This window comes from Prionailurus bengalensis, chromosome A2, assembly GCF_016509475.1.
Source record: "Prionailurus bengalensis isolate Pbe53 chromosome A2, Fcat_Pben_1.1_paternal_pri, whole genome shotgun sequence".
In the NCBI taxonomy this organism is placed as follows: Eukaryota; Metazoa; Chordata; class Mammalia; order Carnivora; family Felidae; genus Prionailurus; species Prionailurus bengalensis.
Genome location: NC_057348.1, coordinates 164100721 through 164119418, shown reverse-complemented (window position 1 = coordinate 164119418; position 18698 = coordinate 164100721). Strand labels below are relative to the sequence as shown.

The 18698-nt window shown below is 44.1% G+C and overlaps 1 protein-coding gene across 5 annotated transcripts in view; it reads right to left on the bottom strand.

Annotated features, from left to right (window-relative positions):
- The window catches only part of ACTR3B (actin related protein 3B), a 92643-nt gene extending 74475 nt beyond the window's left edge, over nt 1–18168 (bottom strand). For 2 of the 5 annotated variants that reach the window (XM_043590013.1, XM_043590018.1), the window contains exon 1: nt 15351–15961. In XM_043590013.1, the coding sequence (XP_043445948.1) occupies nt 15351–15538 (188 nt within the window). In that variant the 5' untranslated portion in view covers nt 15539–15961. Of the gene's footprint in view, nt 1–15350; nt 15962–16868; nt 17048–18055 lie in introns of those variants that run through there. The other 3 variants (XM_043590017.1, XM_043590019.1, XM_043590015.1) reach the window with 3 other exon arrangements.
- Nucleotides 18169–18698: the final 530 nt, after the last annotated feature.

Below are 18698 nucleotides of genomic sequence, written 5' to 3'. Positions count from 1 at the left end.
CGCAGCATCGGTAACAGTAAGTGAACGACGATTTTCATGACTGAGGCAAACTAACATTAAGATATACTAATACTCAGGGGCACCTGGGTGGCTCAGTTGGTTGAGCATCCGACTTCAGCTCAGATCATGATCTCATGGTTTGTGGGTTTGAGGCCTGCATCGAGCTCTGTGCTGACAGCTCAGAGCCTGGAGCCTGCTTTCGATTCTGTGTCTCCCTCTCTCTCTGCCCCTCCCCACTCATCTCTCTGTCTCTCTCTCTCTCAAATAAACATCAAAAAAAAAAAATTTTTAAGACATATTAACATTCTTATGTATAAATAAATTACTATGAGATCCTCCCTTACCCTCCTACCAAAACTGAAACCATTCAAAACAAAGGCAAAAGTACAAACCATTCAGATCACTTATGGTCACTTAATGCCTTTAGTTTTTCTGTGCTACCCCTTATACAGCATCAAACACACTTGAGGTTTAGTTTCTTTGAATAACCACAATGTAACCAATGTCTAGCAAGATTTTTTTAAAGAAACATTCAAATTTCAAATGTTAATAAAATTTTCATCAAGCCAGGCTCATACCAAACTTCAGTGAGAACCTATTATCTAGAACCCAGTACATGTAAGCTAGCAAGTGCTCATTCTAAAACTCCCTCCTAGGACAATCCAGTGATGGACTGGTATGCCCCGTTAGAGATGATGTTAGAACAACTCAACTATATATAAACAGCAGGACCAAAAAAAAAAGATCAGCAAGTAAAACACAACTCTTAAATACGGACCATGTCCCAGACACCATTTATGAAAACAAAGCAGCATTACTTTATTCCCATCAGTTTACTAGCCAGAAACCATGCATGTAGCAGCCATACTCTAAGGATAATGAAGAGGGAGGCAGAAAGCATGAGCCCACCCTCAAAGACCTCCTCAAAATGTTTACCTTTTAGAAACAGGATTTCAAATTGAGTTTTTTGTTGCACCATGGCCTACTTTCTCCGGCAGGCCAGTTTAACATCATCTGGGTAGGCTTCCAGAAAAAACGTAAGAAACCCGCTGAACAGATCGCGGAGAAATTTCTAAAATACAAATTCCCAGTGCCTGTCCCAGAACCGTTAATGGGAATCTGCAGAGAAGGAGCCTGGACACCTATATTTTGAACATTCCTTGTCCCAACCCCATGGTTCGGATGGTCAACATGCTTAGAAATCACTAGATAATACAAATCACAAAGAACTAAAGAAAAGGAATGACGCTGGGAAGGAGAAGACAAAAATTTACTTGTAAACGGTAATTGCAGACCTGGAATATCTAAAGAAATTAAGTAGAAAATTAAAGGAAAGAGGAGATTCGGTAGGATGGCCAGGTATTAAATAAACAGACAAAAATCAACAACTTTCCTACCTAACAAGAACAAGTGAGAATCTATGCTGTATGAAGAGACCCTAGTTGCAATGGCAACAATTTACCTTTACTACTTACCTTTACTATTACTAAAGGCAATAATATTACCTTTAGGACTAAACTATACAGATAAATGGATAGAGATACAGAGATAGGTAAATGTGTGTGAAGAACTCTCAATATACAAGCAGGCAAATAAATTGAGAGAAGTCTTACTCTTACATGGGAAGAGTAATATTCTTTTAAGAAACATCAAATATCATTGGGGAGCCTGGGTGACTCAGTCGGTTAAGCGTCTGACTTCTGCTCAGGTCATGATCTCACAGTCCGTGAGTTCGAGCCCTGGGTCAGGCTCTGTGCTGACAGCTCAGAGCCTAGAGCCTGGAGCCTGCTTCAGATTCTGTCTGTCTGTCTGTCTGTCTGTCTCTCTCTCTCTCTCAAAAATAAATAAACATTAAAAAAAAAAAACAAAGAAAGAAAGAAACATCAAATATTAAATCCAGCTACAAACTGATTACAAGACCATTCAAAATCTGGGCCAATACTGAAGACAGTGGTAGTAACTTATACATGGGTGACAGTAAAAGGTTGAAGAGTCATTATACACACATGTTTCACATTATCTATCAGAACTCTAAATGCATATACCCTACTGTCCAAATGGCACATTTCTGGGAATTTACCCCAATGAAGCACTTTTAGATGTATGCAAAAAAAGACAGGAACAAAAAAATATTCACTACAGCATTCTAATAGCAAAACAACAAAACACTGGAAACACTCAAATGCCATCAATTTGATGTAGGAAGTAAATTATAATAATTCCATAAAATGCTACACAGCCATCAAAAATGAAGATTTATGTTACTGCCATACACAGATAGGCAATGCGGTTTGAAAGAAGCTGCAAAACAGTATATGTTTGTGATGTAAGGGAGTTTAATTGGACTCACAATGCTGGGCTCAAAACACAGCACTATGTTACTTCAGGCAAGTAAGTTAACCCCTCCGTACCTTAATTTCTTCATCTGTAAGAGGCAAATGATAATAACCCCCCCAATGTTAAATATTACCATTTCCAGAAAATATTTCCTAATTCAAAACGTAAAAGGATCCCATTATTTGATAACTTTGTTACTATTAAATGTTATTTGAGGCACAGTAGCCCTCTATGTTTTTCCACATATGACCCCTCAATAATTTTCTGCTACAGCTTTACTACCTGATCAATTTGTGCGAGCCCTTACATATTGAGGACATGAATGCTTGCTCATATACGTCACCAATTTTTCCCAGTTATACATTTCCTGGAATATAACCGTTGACAGTTTAGATGATCAAATCTACCATTTATCTTCCTGAACAACTTCCTGGGTAGTTTCTACTTTGAAAAGTCCCTCACTTTACTAAAATTTCATATTACTCCTCTTCCAGTGCTATGTATGTCTTTTCATCCAAATGGAGAGAGCTATGTCAATCAACTTGTCCCAAATATGTGTACATAAGGAATCAAGACCAACAACTTTTACATTAAAAGCCCTTGGTTTTCTGTTTGAACACGATCTTCCGAAAGGACAGCCAGCATAGTTGAGGTAGGCATTGCTTCCAAAAACACATAAACTGTGCCACATTCTCAAACTCAATGCCACATCCATGCATCCCCTGACCAGAGACCCTTTCTCACATGGAAACAGAATGAAAAGCTGCATGAAGCAATACCAATACCACTCTGCCTTTTAAACAAATATGTTCTCTTAGCTCAAACTTCCAAACACCAAATCTCACTCCCAGGCCGACACCATCCACCCCACCCCTGCCTTCCACCACCTCCCATTCTTACGTATCCTTCCACAGTCTCTTTCTGTCAATACAAAATATCCTCATTTGCCCCAAACATTTTAAACAGCTCTTGGGCAGAGCCTCTTTCACTCTTCCGTTAAGCGCCACTATTTTTCCACGGCAGTAACACAGACTTTTCAATTCTGCAGTCAAGAGAATTAATCTGTCAACTCAACATATTTATATATAGTTAAAATTCCTCCTACAACCATGTGTCTAGAGCAGAAGGTGACAATTTAAGCTCAATTAATCTATGTTTAAAAGTGGAAATGTCACATCCTAGAACAGTGTTTTTCAAACCGTATCCTATAGGGAGGTTCTTTTGATTAAGACCCCTTATGAGGTCCAGTCTCAAACCCCAAACTTCCGCCAAAATAGCTCCCCTCCTTCGTAAGGTCTTCAGTTTAAAAAAAAGGGGGGGGGACCACAACTGCCTTAGAATATGGTTCTCAGGACACTAAAATTATCCTCATGTCTTAATTATAGTTTCTAAGTAATATACACCCTCTCGAGACTGTAAATTGGCACATGATCAAGGTCTAAGGTCTTCAAACACTCCTTGGGCTACTGAATAGAAAAGGGGAGTCTCTGTTTATAGGACAAAGAGTTCAACAGACAAGTTCAAATGTATTAATTATTTCACCTAAATCCAACACCCTTCTTTTGTCTGTTGACCTGTGAACTTGACCACATACACTTGTCCATTTGTCCTTCTATCGGTGGCATTTTTTGCCCTAGTTTGGGGAAACAGAACATCATGAGGTACGGTCTCTCTGTGGATTTTGATCTCCCTAAAGGGAACTTTAACTTCCAGATTAAAATGGTGGACCAAACGTATGATTTCATTATTTCACTTGGTCCCAAAGCCCCACAAAACTCAAAGCAAAATGACTTTTTAAAGGTATATCGATCCCCAATGACGGGAAGAAAAGAAGGGACACAACAGCGAGAGTCTGGCTCCGGAGAGCTGAGGACCAGTGGTGACCGGCCTGGGGAGAAGAAAACCAGCAGAGGCAAGAGCTGAGGACCAGCCCGGCACGCACGCGCGCGTCCTGAAAGGCTCCAGACCTGGGAGCTGCACGGGCTCTGGGGAACTGAGACCCGAGGGCCCAAACCAGGGGGTCCGAGCGAGACTCCCCTCCGTCCACAGCTGGGCCACAGCTCCCCCGTGACCCCAGCGCACTCTGCACGTGGACTCTCTGGAGACTGTAAGGCAAAGGGCCTCCACCGGCAGTCACTCGGCATGGGGGACACCAGCACCAATCAGAAAACGAAGGGCCGCCTGACCGTGTACAGGGCAAAAGCTGAGGGCTCAGACACCCTGTCCCACCACTGCTTTCTCCCCGCTCCGCTCTCAGAAGCCCAGCACCCAGGCCCGGCCTCCACGCAGAGGACCCGAAGTGTAGCCTCTGGGGAAACTGACCAGTCCAAAAGGAAGAATCTGAAGACGCAGACGCCAGAACATTCCCCAACAAACAACCTGCCTGCATCACTCCTGGTGACGTTCAAAATCAATACGCAAATCTACACATTCAGAAAGCCCAATGAGCTTTTCCATTTTCTGACTTTTCATCGTAAGCAGGCAGCCAGAAATTACCAACATCTGAGGAAACCCTTTCTACCGCAGAAAAAGATGAAAACTCAGAAGAAACAAGACAGGCGCACCTGGGTGGCTCGGTCGGTTGAGCATCCGACTTGAGCTCAGGTAATGATCTCACAGTTCGTGACTTGGAGCCCCACATCGGACTCGCTGCTGTCAGCCTGTCAGTGCAGATCCCACTTTGGATCCTCTGTCCCCCTCTCTCTCTGCCCCTCCCCTGCTTATGCTCTCTCTCAAAAAATAAATAAAACATTAAAAAATGTTTTAAAAAGGAGAAAAAACAAAACCTATATAGGGAGATACAGCACCAACACCACCATAAAAACACCATCATCAATACCCTACAAGAAGATACTACATTCAAAAAATAAAACGAGATACTATTAGTAAAAGAACATTTAGAGAACAAAAAGAATTCTTGGAAATTTAAATAAGAGCAAAAATGGAAAAAACTGAAGAGAAGGACTAGAAAATAAGGCAAGGCATATCCTAGAAGGAAAAGAGACAGAATGATGGAGAACAAGAGAGAAAGAGTAAGAAAATCAGAGAAACAGCCTAAGTATTCAACACGTGAACAGGTGTTCCAGAAAGAGCATGCACATGAGCACGTGCACTCACACACACACACACACACACACACACACACACACACAGCAAAGGAAGAAACATTTTTAAAGTTTTACCCAGAATTCAAAGATGCCAGTCTTCAGACTGCAGGAGCTCACACAAAGCCCAGCACAACAGAGGAAAACACACTCACTTCAAGGCACGTTGTTGTGAAACTTCAGAAACCAGAGACAAAAAGGAAACCCTAAAAGCTTCCAGGAAGCAGAGTAGGGGAATCAAAGTCATTTATGAAGCCTTCAGACTTCTTAGCAGCAAAGCAGAAGAACACAAAGAATCAGTGTCTGAAAAACTGAGGGAAAATTACTTCCCCAACACTGAATACTACACCCAATGATCAACCAAGTGAAGGGTTAGAACAAACACGTTTTGGACAAGCAGGAAAGGTAAACATCTCCCTCCCGCATACCCTTTCTCAGAAAGCTACTGGAGGATGTCCTTTGCCAACACAAAGGAGAAAACCAAAAAAGACGACGACATGGAACAGAGAACACACGGGAGAGAGGTTCGTGTGCCCCAGAATGATGGCAGGAGACGCCAGGATGACAAAGGTGCACCCACTGGAGAGGAGGGACAGGACGAGGGACACGGGCATGTCAAAAGCACTCACTGTGAATCCCTGCACCCACAGGTGCCTCCCAGCCTCACAAAGCTGGCTATTGGACGGCCACCGGCAGAGAGGAAAGCAAGCAGCCAGAAGGCAGGATTCAGGAAACGGACTCAATCCAGGAGAAAGGCAAAGGAAATGCCTAGAAGGTTATAAGCAAAGTCCTAGGCTGTGTGGCGGGCAGGCCTGGGAAGCAACCACCCCAGAGAGAAGGGCCAAAGTCTGCAGAAGGAACATCTCCAAAAACAAACTGACTGGTGGGATCTATAACGTCATTAACCTTGTGGAAAACTGGAGTGAGAAGCTGGCTACTCGAAAATATGGAAAGTCATTAGCAGTGGATACAAAGAAACCCAAATAAAGGCGGCAATCATGAGCTTCCATAAAAACCAAATTTAAGAGAAAAAATAATCATGGCACACTTTTACTCCATGAGCAAGTACATCTGCACACGCATGGTAACACAAACACGCGTCACAAACTAGCTGGAAAATGTAATAACCCCTTTTGGGAGAAGAGGGAAGGAGAAACAGAGGGCAAAGGCAAAATGAGAGAATTTAACCCTTTTCTTGTTTTCAGTTTATTTATTTGTTTTGAGAGAGACAGAGAGAGACACAGAGAGAGAGAATCCCCAGCAGGCTCCGCACTGTCAGCGTGTAGCCCGACGCAGGGCTCGAACTCACGAACCATGAGATCGTGACCTGAGCCGAAATCAAGAGTCTGTCCTTTAACCGACTGAGCCCCCCAGGTGCCCCAGGATGAGAGAATTAAAGAGATAATGTGAAAATTTGATAATCAAAAGACAGACTGATGTGCATATTATTTAGAAACACTGAAATCCATAAATGCTGAAAGATACAGAATTAAGAGCTGAAAGCAGCTGTTTCTGAAGAAAGAGAAAAGCAGGCAGGACAGCACCCATGTGTCTTCACATAAGCCCCTGAGCTCTATCTGACCTTTAATCAGTATGCATATTACTCTGATAAAATGAAAATTTTTACATAAGCCCCAAAACAAATGATTAAATGAACCGCTTGCTTCCTTTAAAGCTTAAATAACACTCCTGCTGTTAGTCTGGCATGTTTTTGAACATCCTTTTTACTGTCTGACAAAGCAGAACTGGGACTCCCAAGGGACTGCAAAGCCCCCTAAAAACAGGACACCCTCACAGCACTACAGTCACAGCTCGGGGAGACACAAACTGCTGGCACAGAGGTACCCGATGGGACAGCACCCCCTTCCAGAAGGCCAGGGAAATAAGGGTGCAAGACGTAACACACCATTCTCGGGCCGACACAGAGTAAGCGGGGGAGACCCGAAGGCCCGGGGAACATCATGTAAGCGGCTCACACAGGCAGGTACGCTTCAAACTCTGGACACACTAGCTGAAAACACATCTGCACGTCCGTGCAGAACATTCACAAAACTGACCGGGTCTTAGACCCCATGAAGTCCAAAGAACAGAAATAAAGCAAACAGCACTCTCTGTGGACATACTGCAACAACACCAGAAATTAAAAGCAAAATAAAAAACCAAACAGGCCTTTATACCTGAAAATTTTAAAACATGCTAGTAGGGAAATATTGAGTTATGGGGGAAACTCAAAACAAAAATACAGAAATTTCTTTTTTTTTTTTTTTTTTTAATTTTTTTTTTCAACGTTTATTTATTTTTGGGACAGAGAGAGACAGAGCATGAACGGGGGAGGGGCAGAGAGAGAGGGAGACACAGAATTGGAAACAGGCTCCAGGCTCTGAGCCATCAGCCCAGAGCCCGACGCGGGGCTCGAACTCACGGGCCGCGAGACCGTGACCTGGCTGAAGTCGTACGCTTAACCGACTGCGCCACCCAGGCGCCCCCAGAAATTTCTTGAAAATTATAATGCAAAAAATAAATCCAAGTCTAAGGGATACATACAGCCTAAAATATATCAGTCAAAATTTTGTGGTAATAAATGCCTTTTCAAGTAAAGGAAAAAATAAAAATAAGTTTAACAACCAGCGCAAAAATAAAAAGATAAAATAAAGGAAAGCAAAAAAAAAAAAAAAAAAAAGAAAGACAAAAGCAGAATAAATGAGTCAAAATACACAAAACTAACAACTAGGAAGTAAACCCCAAAGCTCATTGTTTGAAAAAACATCCACAAGACAAGTCACTAGGTCAGCCAAGAAAAAAAGGATGAAAACAAAACACATAAATTTGAGTGACAAAAGGAAAAATAACCAAAAAAGCAGAGGACACTTTTTTAAATCATGAGGCTACTGTATACATACATTTGAAAAATCTGGATGAAAAGAATTGTTTTTAGACAAACACAACACAGCAAAACTGATTCCACTAGATGGAAAGTCCCACAGGCTTCTAATAGGGTGAGCAACAAAACTCTCCCCACAAGAAAGCACTAGGCTCAGACAGTTTCACGGGGGAATTCTACCAAAACCTTAAAACTCAGGTAATCCCAATACTATCCCAGACCGTCCCAGAGCATAGAAGGAGAAGGAAAACCTCTTAATTTGTTTTATGAAGACAGCCTAATGCTGACTCCAAAATCTGACAATGATTGCACCAAAAACACTAAGCCATTAATCAGTCACACTTACATTGAAGCAAAAATCTAAATAAAATGTTAACAATCTACCTACACATCAAAAAATAATGCATCATGATCAAATGGGGGTTATCCCAGAATGCAAAAGGGGTTCAATATTAGGCAATCTGTTAATATAACCCATCATACTAACTGGCTAAGGAAGAAAACTACCTGTTCCATTTACGATAAAGATACCTGACAACATCCAACACCCACTCCTGTTGTAAACATTCCAAAAAACAGAAACTGATTAATAACATGATATATGTATGCATATGTGTACGTACGTGTATTTGTATACATGTGCATGCATGTGCGTACATGCGTATATCTGTATACTTGTGCGTGCATGCGCATACACGCGTGTCTCTGCGTGCTTTGCGTGCATGCGCGTACACGCGGGTCTCTGCGTGCTTTGCATGCATGCGCGTACACGCGGGTCTCTACGTGCTTTGCATGCATGCGCGTACACGCGGGTCTCTGCGTGCTTGTGTGTGCATGCACATACACGTGTGTCTCCGTATGCATGTGCATGGATGTGCGTACACGTGTGTCTCTGTATGCTTATGTGTGCATGTGTGCATGCACACGCGTGTATCTGTATCATGCGCATACATGCGTGTTTGTGGCTTGTGTGTGCATGCGCATGCATGCGTGTGTTCGTATATGTGCGTGCATGTAAACGCATGTATTTGTATGCTTGTGCGTGCATGTGCGTACATACATATATTTGTATACTTGCATATGCATGTGTGTATGTAGGCACATACACACACACACAAAGTAGCCCAAAAGCCAGCATATTATTTTAGAAACACCAGAAGCTGCCCCCACTAAAGTAAAGAACAAAAGAATAATGCCCACTAACTCCATTCCTATTTAACATTTTAGAGGCAATGGTCATTGAAGTGTCAAAAAAAACAGAGTCCTTACCAATAGAAAGAAAAGGGAAAAACACTCTATTTGCCAAAGATTTTGTATCTGGAAAACCCTCAAGATCAAGGAAAAAACTCATACAAACACAACAGTATCTTTTAAAGTAACAAGTTACAAAATTAACACACACAGAAAACTAATACCCTTAATGTGTTCAAGAAAAACAGAAAACATAATGAAAAACAAAACACATTGGGGTGCCTGGGTGGCTCAGTTGGTTAAGTGTCAGACTTTTGAAGTCAGCTCAGATCTTGATCTCAAGGTTGTGAGTTCAAGTCCTGCGAAAGGAAGGAAGGAAGGAAGGAAGGCCACCATTTATGACAGCAAAACAGAAATTCCATACCTATGTGTAAACTTAACAAGAAATCTACCTAAGGGAAACATTATTCCTAAAAGACACAAACAGACTTGAACTAATGGAAAGCTACGCCATGTTCTTCCATAGGAGGAGTCACCATCATAAAGATGTTGGCCCTCATTGGGAATGCAAGCTGGTGTAGCCACTCCGGAAAACGGTATGGAGGTTCCTCAAAAAACTGAAAATAGAACTATCCTAGGACCCAGCAACTGCACTACTAGGCATTTATCCACAGGATACAGGTGTGCTGTTTCGAAGGGACACATGCACGCCCATGTTTCTAGCAGCACTATCCACAATAGCCAAAGTATGGAAAGAAGCCAAATGTCCATCGATGGATGAATGGATAAAGAAGATGTGGTGTACATACATATACAATGGAGTATCACTCGCCAATCAGAAAGAATGAAATCTTGCCATTTGCAATTACGTGGATGGAACTGGAGGGTCTTATGCTAAGTGAAATTAGTCAGTGAAAGACAGCTATCATATGACTTCACTCATATGAGAACTTTAAGAGACAAAACAGATGAACATAAGGGAAGGGAAACAAAAATAATATAAAAAACAGGGAGGGGGACAAAACAAGAGACTTTTAAATACGGGGAACAAACAGGGTTAGTAGAGGGGTTGTTGGAGGGGGGATGGGCTAAACGGGTGAGGGGCACTAAGGAATCTACTCCTGAAATCATTGTTGCACTATGTGCTAAGTAATTTGGATGTAAATTTTTAAAAATAAAAAACTAAATTAAAAAAAAAGACGTTGGTCCTCATTAAATTAAGTTATAAATTTAATAGACTCCAAATAAAAATGCCAGGAGGCATTCTTCCCCCCACCCCCCGCTCAACTAGAGAAGCTGATTATAAGCTCATTTGGAGGAACAACAAGCAAAAATCTATCAGAAAGCCCTAAAAAAAGAATGGGATGTGTAGGAGAGGCCGGCCTCCCCAGGTATTAAATCATCCTAAAGCCTCAGTAATTAAAACCCTGTGGCGGTGGTGTATGAATAGACCAATTAATGCAACTCAAAACAAAATCTAGAACTAAAAACAACTGCACAAATTTAGTACATGATAAAGACAGCATCTCTAAGCACAGGGGTTTTTTCATAAATGATGTTGAGATAAATGACACAGCCAAAAGGAAAAAAAGACAGGAATCGTTCCAACTGGGTCCTTTCCTCATACTACATATCCCAGGATACATTCCAAATAGATTAAGGATTTAAATGGGGGCTGGGGGGGAGAAGAGAGGAATGAAACCATTAGAAAACAAAACACCAGGGGCGCCTGGGTGGCGCAGTCGGTTAAGCGTCCGACTTCAGCCAGGTCACGATCTCGCGGTCCGGGAGTTTGAGCCCCGCGTCAGGCTCTGGGCTGATGGCTCAGAGCCTGGAGCCTGTTTCTGATTCTGTGTCTCCCTCTCTCTCTGCCCCTCCCCCGTTCATGCTCTGTCTCGCTCTGTCCCAAAAATAAATAAAAAACGTTGAAAAAAAAAATTAAAAAAAAAAAAAAAGAAAACAAAACACCAAATAACCTGGGAACAGGGGGAAAAAAACTTTGACTCAAACTCTATAAACAATAAGGAAAAGATAAATGTGATTGCTTAAAAAAAAATCTTTGCAGAGCAAAAGACAAATGATACATAGGGAAGAAAATGCCTTTGCAACTGACACCATGAAGAGCTAACACCCTCACGTGCAGAAAAGAGTCAACAGGCTCAAGATGGCTCTCTTGAGACAAGTCCTGCTTGCCAGCTGGGCCTCTGACTGGCATCTGGGAACTCGGGTTTCAGGAGGGTTCCCCCCATTCCCTAAACGGTATTCACTGTGCCTAAGTCGTGCAAACAGTAGTTGATGCTGAACATCTGCTTCCCTTAGGGGGTTCTGGAACTTCGGCATGTGCTAGGCAGGGGTGAAATGGCCAGGCCCAGTAACACCGGGCACCGTCTTTAATGAGCTTCCTTGGTGTGCTGTCAGACTGGGTGCTGACTAAGCACGTCCGTGTCACTCCACTGACGACTCTGGAAACTTGCTCCTGGTTTCCTCCCGCCTCTTCCCTTGGCTGTTTTTGCTTTGTACTTTTTCACTACAGTCCTGTAATTGCTCCTAGAAAATCACTGAAGCCAGGAGCAGTCTGTGTGACGTCCAACACATCCTAACACACGAAGAGCTTCCCAAATCAAAGAAGCACGAGACCAAAAACACACAGAAAAATGGGCTAGAGAAATGATGACACAGAAATGTAACGCCTCTTAACCACATGAAGAGATACTCATCTTCCCACATGAGAAGAAACTCAAAACTCTAATGTCACTGGGGTGCCTAGGTGACTCAGCCAGTTAGGATTCTGACACTTGATCTCGGCTCAGTTCATGATCTCACGGTTTGTGAGCTCGAGCCCCGCATCGGGCTCTGCACTGACAGCATGGAGCCTGCTTGGGATTCTCTCTCTCCCTCTCTCTGCCCCTCCCCTCGCTCACTCTCTCTCTCTCAAAATAAATAAATAAGCTTAAAAAAACCTGTACTATCACTTCTTATCTTCTAGACTGATAAAAATCAAAATCTTTGACAATGTACTCTGTTGGTGAGTCTATAAGAAGACACAAGCCCTTTCGCACATTGCTGGTAAGGATACATACTGCTGAGCGGGATTTCGCACTGATGGGCAAACCTGCATATGCAGTTACCCTCTGACCCAGAAATCCCACTTCTAGAAATCTATCCCAGGGAAACCCAGGAAAACACACAAAAAGATGTATGCATGCACAAGGCTATTGCTGAAGTCTTCAGATAACAGCAACATGCTCAAAAAAAGACGGGGACAGGTCTAAAGAACACCAGAAACAGTTTGCATGGGCCTTCATTGGCCAAATCTGGAACAATTTAAGCATCAAAACAAATAATGGCAATAACAGATAAAAACCTTTTGATTATAACAGATTACTACCTTTTGAATAAAACAACAGCCCCTACATACTGAATCTGATAAATAGATGACAATGATGGAAAAGTGTGCTCTTAGACGAAAACATTAATAAAAGTAGAAATGATGCTAGAGTTTAAACTTAAATCACAATTTGGCAACCCCACTGCAATCATCAATTAAGGCAAAAATCACCAGTGGAGATTAAAACTAATGGGTGAAAGTTTAAGGAAAGAACAGGTATTTATTTGCATAATCTCAAATCTCTCTCTATAAATGATATTAATTACAAAGGGGAAAACTGCAGTGGAGAAATCTAGCAGACATCACTCTATCCAAATAACCCAAGCGAGCTTCATCCAAGAGGAGACAGATCACTCACTATTTTAAGCCTTCTGACTAGAGGCAGAGGTTCTGAGGATCTAACGTACAGCGTGGTGATTACAGTTGATAATACTGTATCATGTACTTGCAAGTTGCTAAGAGACCTTAAATGTTCTCACCACAAAGAAGAAATGGCAACTATGTGATGTGAGGGAGGTGTTGGCTGAAGCTAAGGTGGTAATCATTTTGCAACAGATAAAACGAATCAAAATGTTGCACAACTTGAACTTCTACAAGGGTCTCTGTATCTCAATCACGCTAGGGGTGGGGAGATTCTGGTAGGATGCACTTGGATAGAATGGCGACTCGTGTGGTATTCCTGACCAAAATGCACGCGTGTCCTGAATCTATCCTGCGGAAACACCAGACAAGCCTACACCGAGGGACCATATACGCAGCAACTGGCTCCCAAAAATGTCAATGTCCTGAAAAACAGAAAACAGCTCCGGGACTCATCCGGTTGAATGAGATCTGAAAGGCAGGCTGGCGACAAAACACAAGGTGCGGAGCTGGACAAGGGACGGAAGAGGCCACAAGTCATCATGGGACAGGCCCTGGGGATCCAGGCTGTGTGGACAACACCACTGCATGCATCTTAGACTCTTTCACATTAGTCATTGGTCTGTGATTACAGAAGAGACAGTCCCTGTATGCATTGAAGTATTTTGGTATAAAAGGGCACAAGATCTGCAACTTACTCTCAAATGGTTCAGAAAAATACTATGTACAGTTAATACCCAGAATGATGGAAGTGATGTTAACAGCTGGTGAAGCTAGGTGAAGGATACATAGTAGTTTGGTACTCTTCTTGTAGCTTTCCAATATTTCTGATTTTTTTTTCCAAAATAAGTTTAGAAATGCAAGAAAGGGACACCTGGCTGGCTCAGTCAGTGGAGTGTGCAACTCTTGATCTCAGGGTTGTGGTTTCAAGTGCCCCATGCTGGGTGTAGACATTACTTAAGGTTGGTTTGTTTTTTTTTTTTAATGCAAAAAAAGTTAAGAGAAGCAAGACTGGAATTTGTGGAATATTCTCTTAAAACTCTGTAACCCACTAGTCCCTTTAAATAAACAAAGCTTTATCTTCAGATCAAACGGGTACCTTGGTCCATATTCTCCTGGTCCCCAGCACACTTGTGCTCACTAAGGTGATCTCAGGGACTATTAGAGGAGGATGTGCAGTTACAGAGATGAAATTTATTTGCTATGAAAAGAAAAAAATATGTACATATACACTATTCGGTACACTGCTAAATCACTACTGTTCACTATGTACAGTTCAACATGAATTTTTCTTTTAGAATTTAATACTAGATAAAAAGCTTTTTCAGGGGCACCTGGGTGACTCAGTAGGTTGAGTGTTGGACTTCGGCTCTGGTTATGATCTCGCGGTTTGGGAGTTCGAGCCCCATGTCTGTCTCTGTGCTTATAGCTCGGAGACTGGAGCCTGCTTCGGATTCCATGTTTCTTTCTCCCTCTGCCCCTCCCCCGCTGGTGCGCACTCTCTCACGCTCTAAGTATAAACATTAAAAAAAAAACATTTTTTTTAAGAAAAAAGGCTTTTTCACCTGAGGAGCAGGTATGCCTCTGCCTTCCTAATGACAACAATTACATAATTGGCAATGACTCTCTCGTAACTGTCAGGCAGGGAGACTAAGGCCAAATGCGAGGCCCAACTACAACAGCCGCTTGTCTACAGCGTAGGAGGACTCCCCTTGGTCCTGGCTCATTTTAGGTGCATTTTTATTTAATCCCATTTTGAGGCTAAAGTCAATCCAAAAATAGTTTTCACTCTCTGGGAAATACAGGAACTACTGATACACTAAAGTGAACTTAAGCCTTCCCCGGCTGCTCCTTCTGACCACATACTGGGCCCTGGGAATTCATAAATCAGTCACTTCCATAACTGAATATGTCCGCGCGGAACCCACTGGGAAGATTCCCTGCCACTGTCTACAACAGACTGCCAAAGCCTACGACAGACAAAAAAAAAAAAAAAAAAAAAAAAACAACTGCAAGGAAGTGGGGTCACAAAACAGTGACATAACTGAAGTGTTATCTCCAAGCAAGCCAAGTTACATTTATCACTTACCTCCAAAGGTCAAAACTGAGCACCATGTTGTAGGCATTTATAGCAAGAGCGATGAGTAAGGTTCCCGTCTCACTAACATAAAAGGTATGACGAACTCCGTGGGCATTATCTAAGCGCCAGCTACCAAGAACTGCTTTAGATTTCACTAGGTTTACAAGACCAAAAATACAAAAGCAAGGGTTTCGCATGCACGTGTGGGAATGAAAAAGACATCTCCCTGTGGCCTTCACTCTTTGACACGACCACAGCTCGGCTGGGCATGGGATGCATACAGATGTTGCAGGGGGAACGAATGCGTCAGACGCCAACAATTAAGGGGCAGGTGTTCACACCAATTTTGATTTTGGCTTCTGTTTGGGGTAGCAAAACAACTTCTAAAATAAAAGGCCACGTGACTTCGGATACAAATGCTTATTTCAAAAGGAATTAGCACAAGCCAAGAGGCACTTTTTCGCAGCCTGTAACCAATGCTAGTGGCTTCAGCAGGAAAAGGAAAGCACGATCAGTAGGAGATGGACTGTAACAAATTAAAGACACCCCCACAAGGTTGTCAAGGAAACCAAACCAAGTGCAGTTTCCTACAGAAAAGAATCAAGGTTAAGGTGAACGTGCCACCAGAAGATTTTATGGCAAAAACCCTTAAAATCCCGTGTCGAAAAATCTTTACGAGACTCAATTTTAGTTCCAGGCTATTTTACCAAGTACATCCTCTGTAACGCAAGCAGGCATGCTTGAATTTCCAAAGCACCAGCCGGATGGATTCACCTTCCTAACTAAACTCAGCGAAGCTTGGGACACTGAAAGTACGGGAAATTTCCTAAGGTCTCTCTCGCGCGTCGCTAACAACATCAGAAGAAACTATCTCAACCGAAAAGTAAAGAAGGAAAAAAAAAGAAAGAAAGAAAGAAAAAAAACTAGACCACAAAAAAAAAAAGGCTTTCCCCAATTTAGACATTGTTTTCCAAAATGGAGGCTTTTTAACATCATTCTTTTTTTTTTTTTTTTTAAAGCGAAAAGGCAGGTGAACCGGCCAAGCGAAGCAAGAGCTGAGGCTGAGTGAACCGTTCGACACCCGGAGGGAGCAGAGCGGGTTGCACAAAAGGTGTCAAGTTGGTAGAGCGACGTAAAAACCTCCGCAAGTAAGTGCTAAAGGATTATTAACAAGAAGGGACATGCACTTGGGGGGCACAGGACCAGGGCCGGTCTCGGGCAGGGGCACGGGCCGGCGGCTGGAGGGGGCAGGTAACGTCAGGAGGGGCTGCAGCGGCCCGGCGCCCGGGAGGAGTGGGAGGCGAGGCGGGCGGCGCCCCGCAAGGTGAGCAGGTGACCGGCGCGCGGCCTCCGCGGGCCGGGAGGAGGGGGCGGGGCGCACAGGTGGGCGGCCGGGAGCCGGGCCCGGGCCCCGCGGCGGGGCGCTGTGCGGCCGCCAGGTGAGACAGGGCGGGCCGCGGAGCAGGTGCTCGGCGCCGGGGCGGGGGCGGGCCGCGCGGGAGCGGGGCGGGCGCCGGCGGCTCTTACCCGGTGCCGCAGTCCACCACGCAGGGAGGCAGGGAGCCCGCCATGCTCGGCACGCGTGCCGCTCGGCCCACGCGGGCGGCCCGGGAGGCGCCGCCGCCGTCCGCTCGCCGCGCCGCCCGCTCCCGGGAGCCTCCGCAGCGCCGCCGCCGCCGCCTCCGGGGGGCCCGGATGCTCGGCGGCCGCCCACGTGACGCTGCCCGGCCGGCCAATCAGGCCGCGGGCACGCCCCGCCCCGCCCCGCCGCCCGCCCGCCATCTTTAGTGCTGGCGGCGAGGCCTGCTGGCGCGGACGTCAGGTGCCGCTGCTGGAGAGAGATTGGGAGTTATTTTTATCTGACTTACGGTGAGCATGACCTCGTTGCCGGGGCCTGTCTCCTTCTCATCCCGTAAATCTCGGCTGGAATGTCACCTTCTCAGGAAGTTGTCCCTAATCATCCTAACTAGGTCTCCTCCCTGCGCCTTACTCTATCTCAACAGCCTACTGCTCTCATTGACAAAGCTTGGAGCAAATTTTTAACGTTAATTTATTTGTAGTTTCCCCCCCAGCCCCACCCCATTGGACTGTAGGGTCCACCAGGATAGGGCTCGTGTCTGTCTTACCATTGATGACCTGGTGCTTAGCACGGTATTTGTGCGTACACGGGAAGCACCCAACTCTTTGTTGAATGAGTGTATAACCTTCACCATAAAGACAAAGCAATCGGGGCGCCTGGGTGGCCCAGTCGGTTAGGCGTCCGACTTCAGCCAGGTCACAATCTTGCGGTCCGTGAGTTCGAGCCCCGCGTCAGGCTCTGGGCTGATGGCTCAGATCCTGGAGCCTGCTTCCGATTCTGTGTCTCCCTTTCTCTCTGCCCCTCCCCCGTTCATGCTCTGTCTCTCTCTGTCCCAAAAATAAATAAATGTTGAAAAAAAAATTAAAAAAAAAAAAAAAGAAAGCAATCAATGACCTTAGATGGAGTTAACGCTACAGCAAGATCCTCATGGGAAAATATTTTTAAGCATCAAACATGAGATGACCCCCAAAGTCCTTACTGAAACTAGGGACGGGCGGGGAGGGGGGGGGTGCCTGGCTGGCTCAGCGGGTAGAGCATGTAGAGATTACTAAAATACATACATACATACATACATACATACATACATAAAACATTTTTTAAAAAGTGGGGGGGACCAAAGCAGGCAAGCACCTACCTACTGTGTTATGAAGGTGCTGAAAGTCCCATTTGCTTCCGGCTCCTGCCCTATCATAAATTTGTGACATTAATTTTTAGGAGCTTTCTGGAGACATAGTTCCATACAGTTTAGTTTTAAAGCAATGTGCTTTTCTCCCTAGAAGAAGTAATAGGTTAGTTGGTCATTCTAGGTAACCCATGATCATCCCCTACCCCCACCCTACCCTCACCCCCACCAAGGGAGCTAGAGAGAGAAATAGAAGATGAGAGGGAAATGAAAGGTCAGGAGAATGGAAGAAGCCCAGTATAGGACCCCAAAGCCAGGGACAAAGACTGACTTGCCCACTTTGCGTTTTGCCGAGGGCCGGCCCAGCTCCCACTTTTTCAAGGCCCTCGTCAGAATGTTGTAGGTAAACTACAGATTGCAATTTGTCACTGCCATGTCTCTTATTTTCATTCACTTAGTATATATTTACCAAGTGCCTACTGTGAGGTTTTATGTCACATATGGCCCAGTTTGCTTCACCAGAGAAGACGCCTTAATGGAATTGGGACTAGCTAATGATAAAGCATGTGCCTTTGTGGGGGTGTCCCCTCTGCATAAGACTAGTTGGGAATGGTGGCCATGATCAGCAGCTGGTAGGAAATAAAAGATTTCCTGA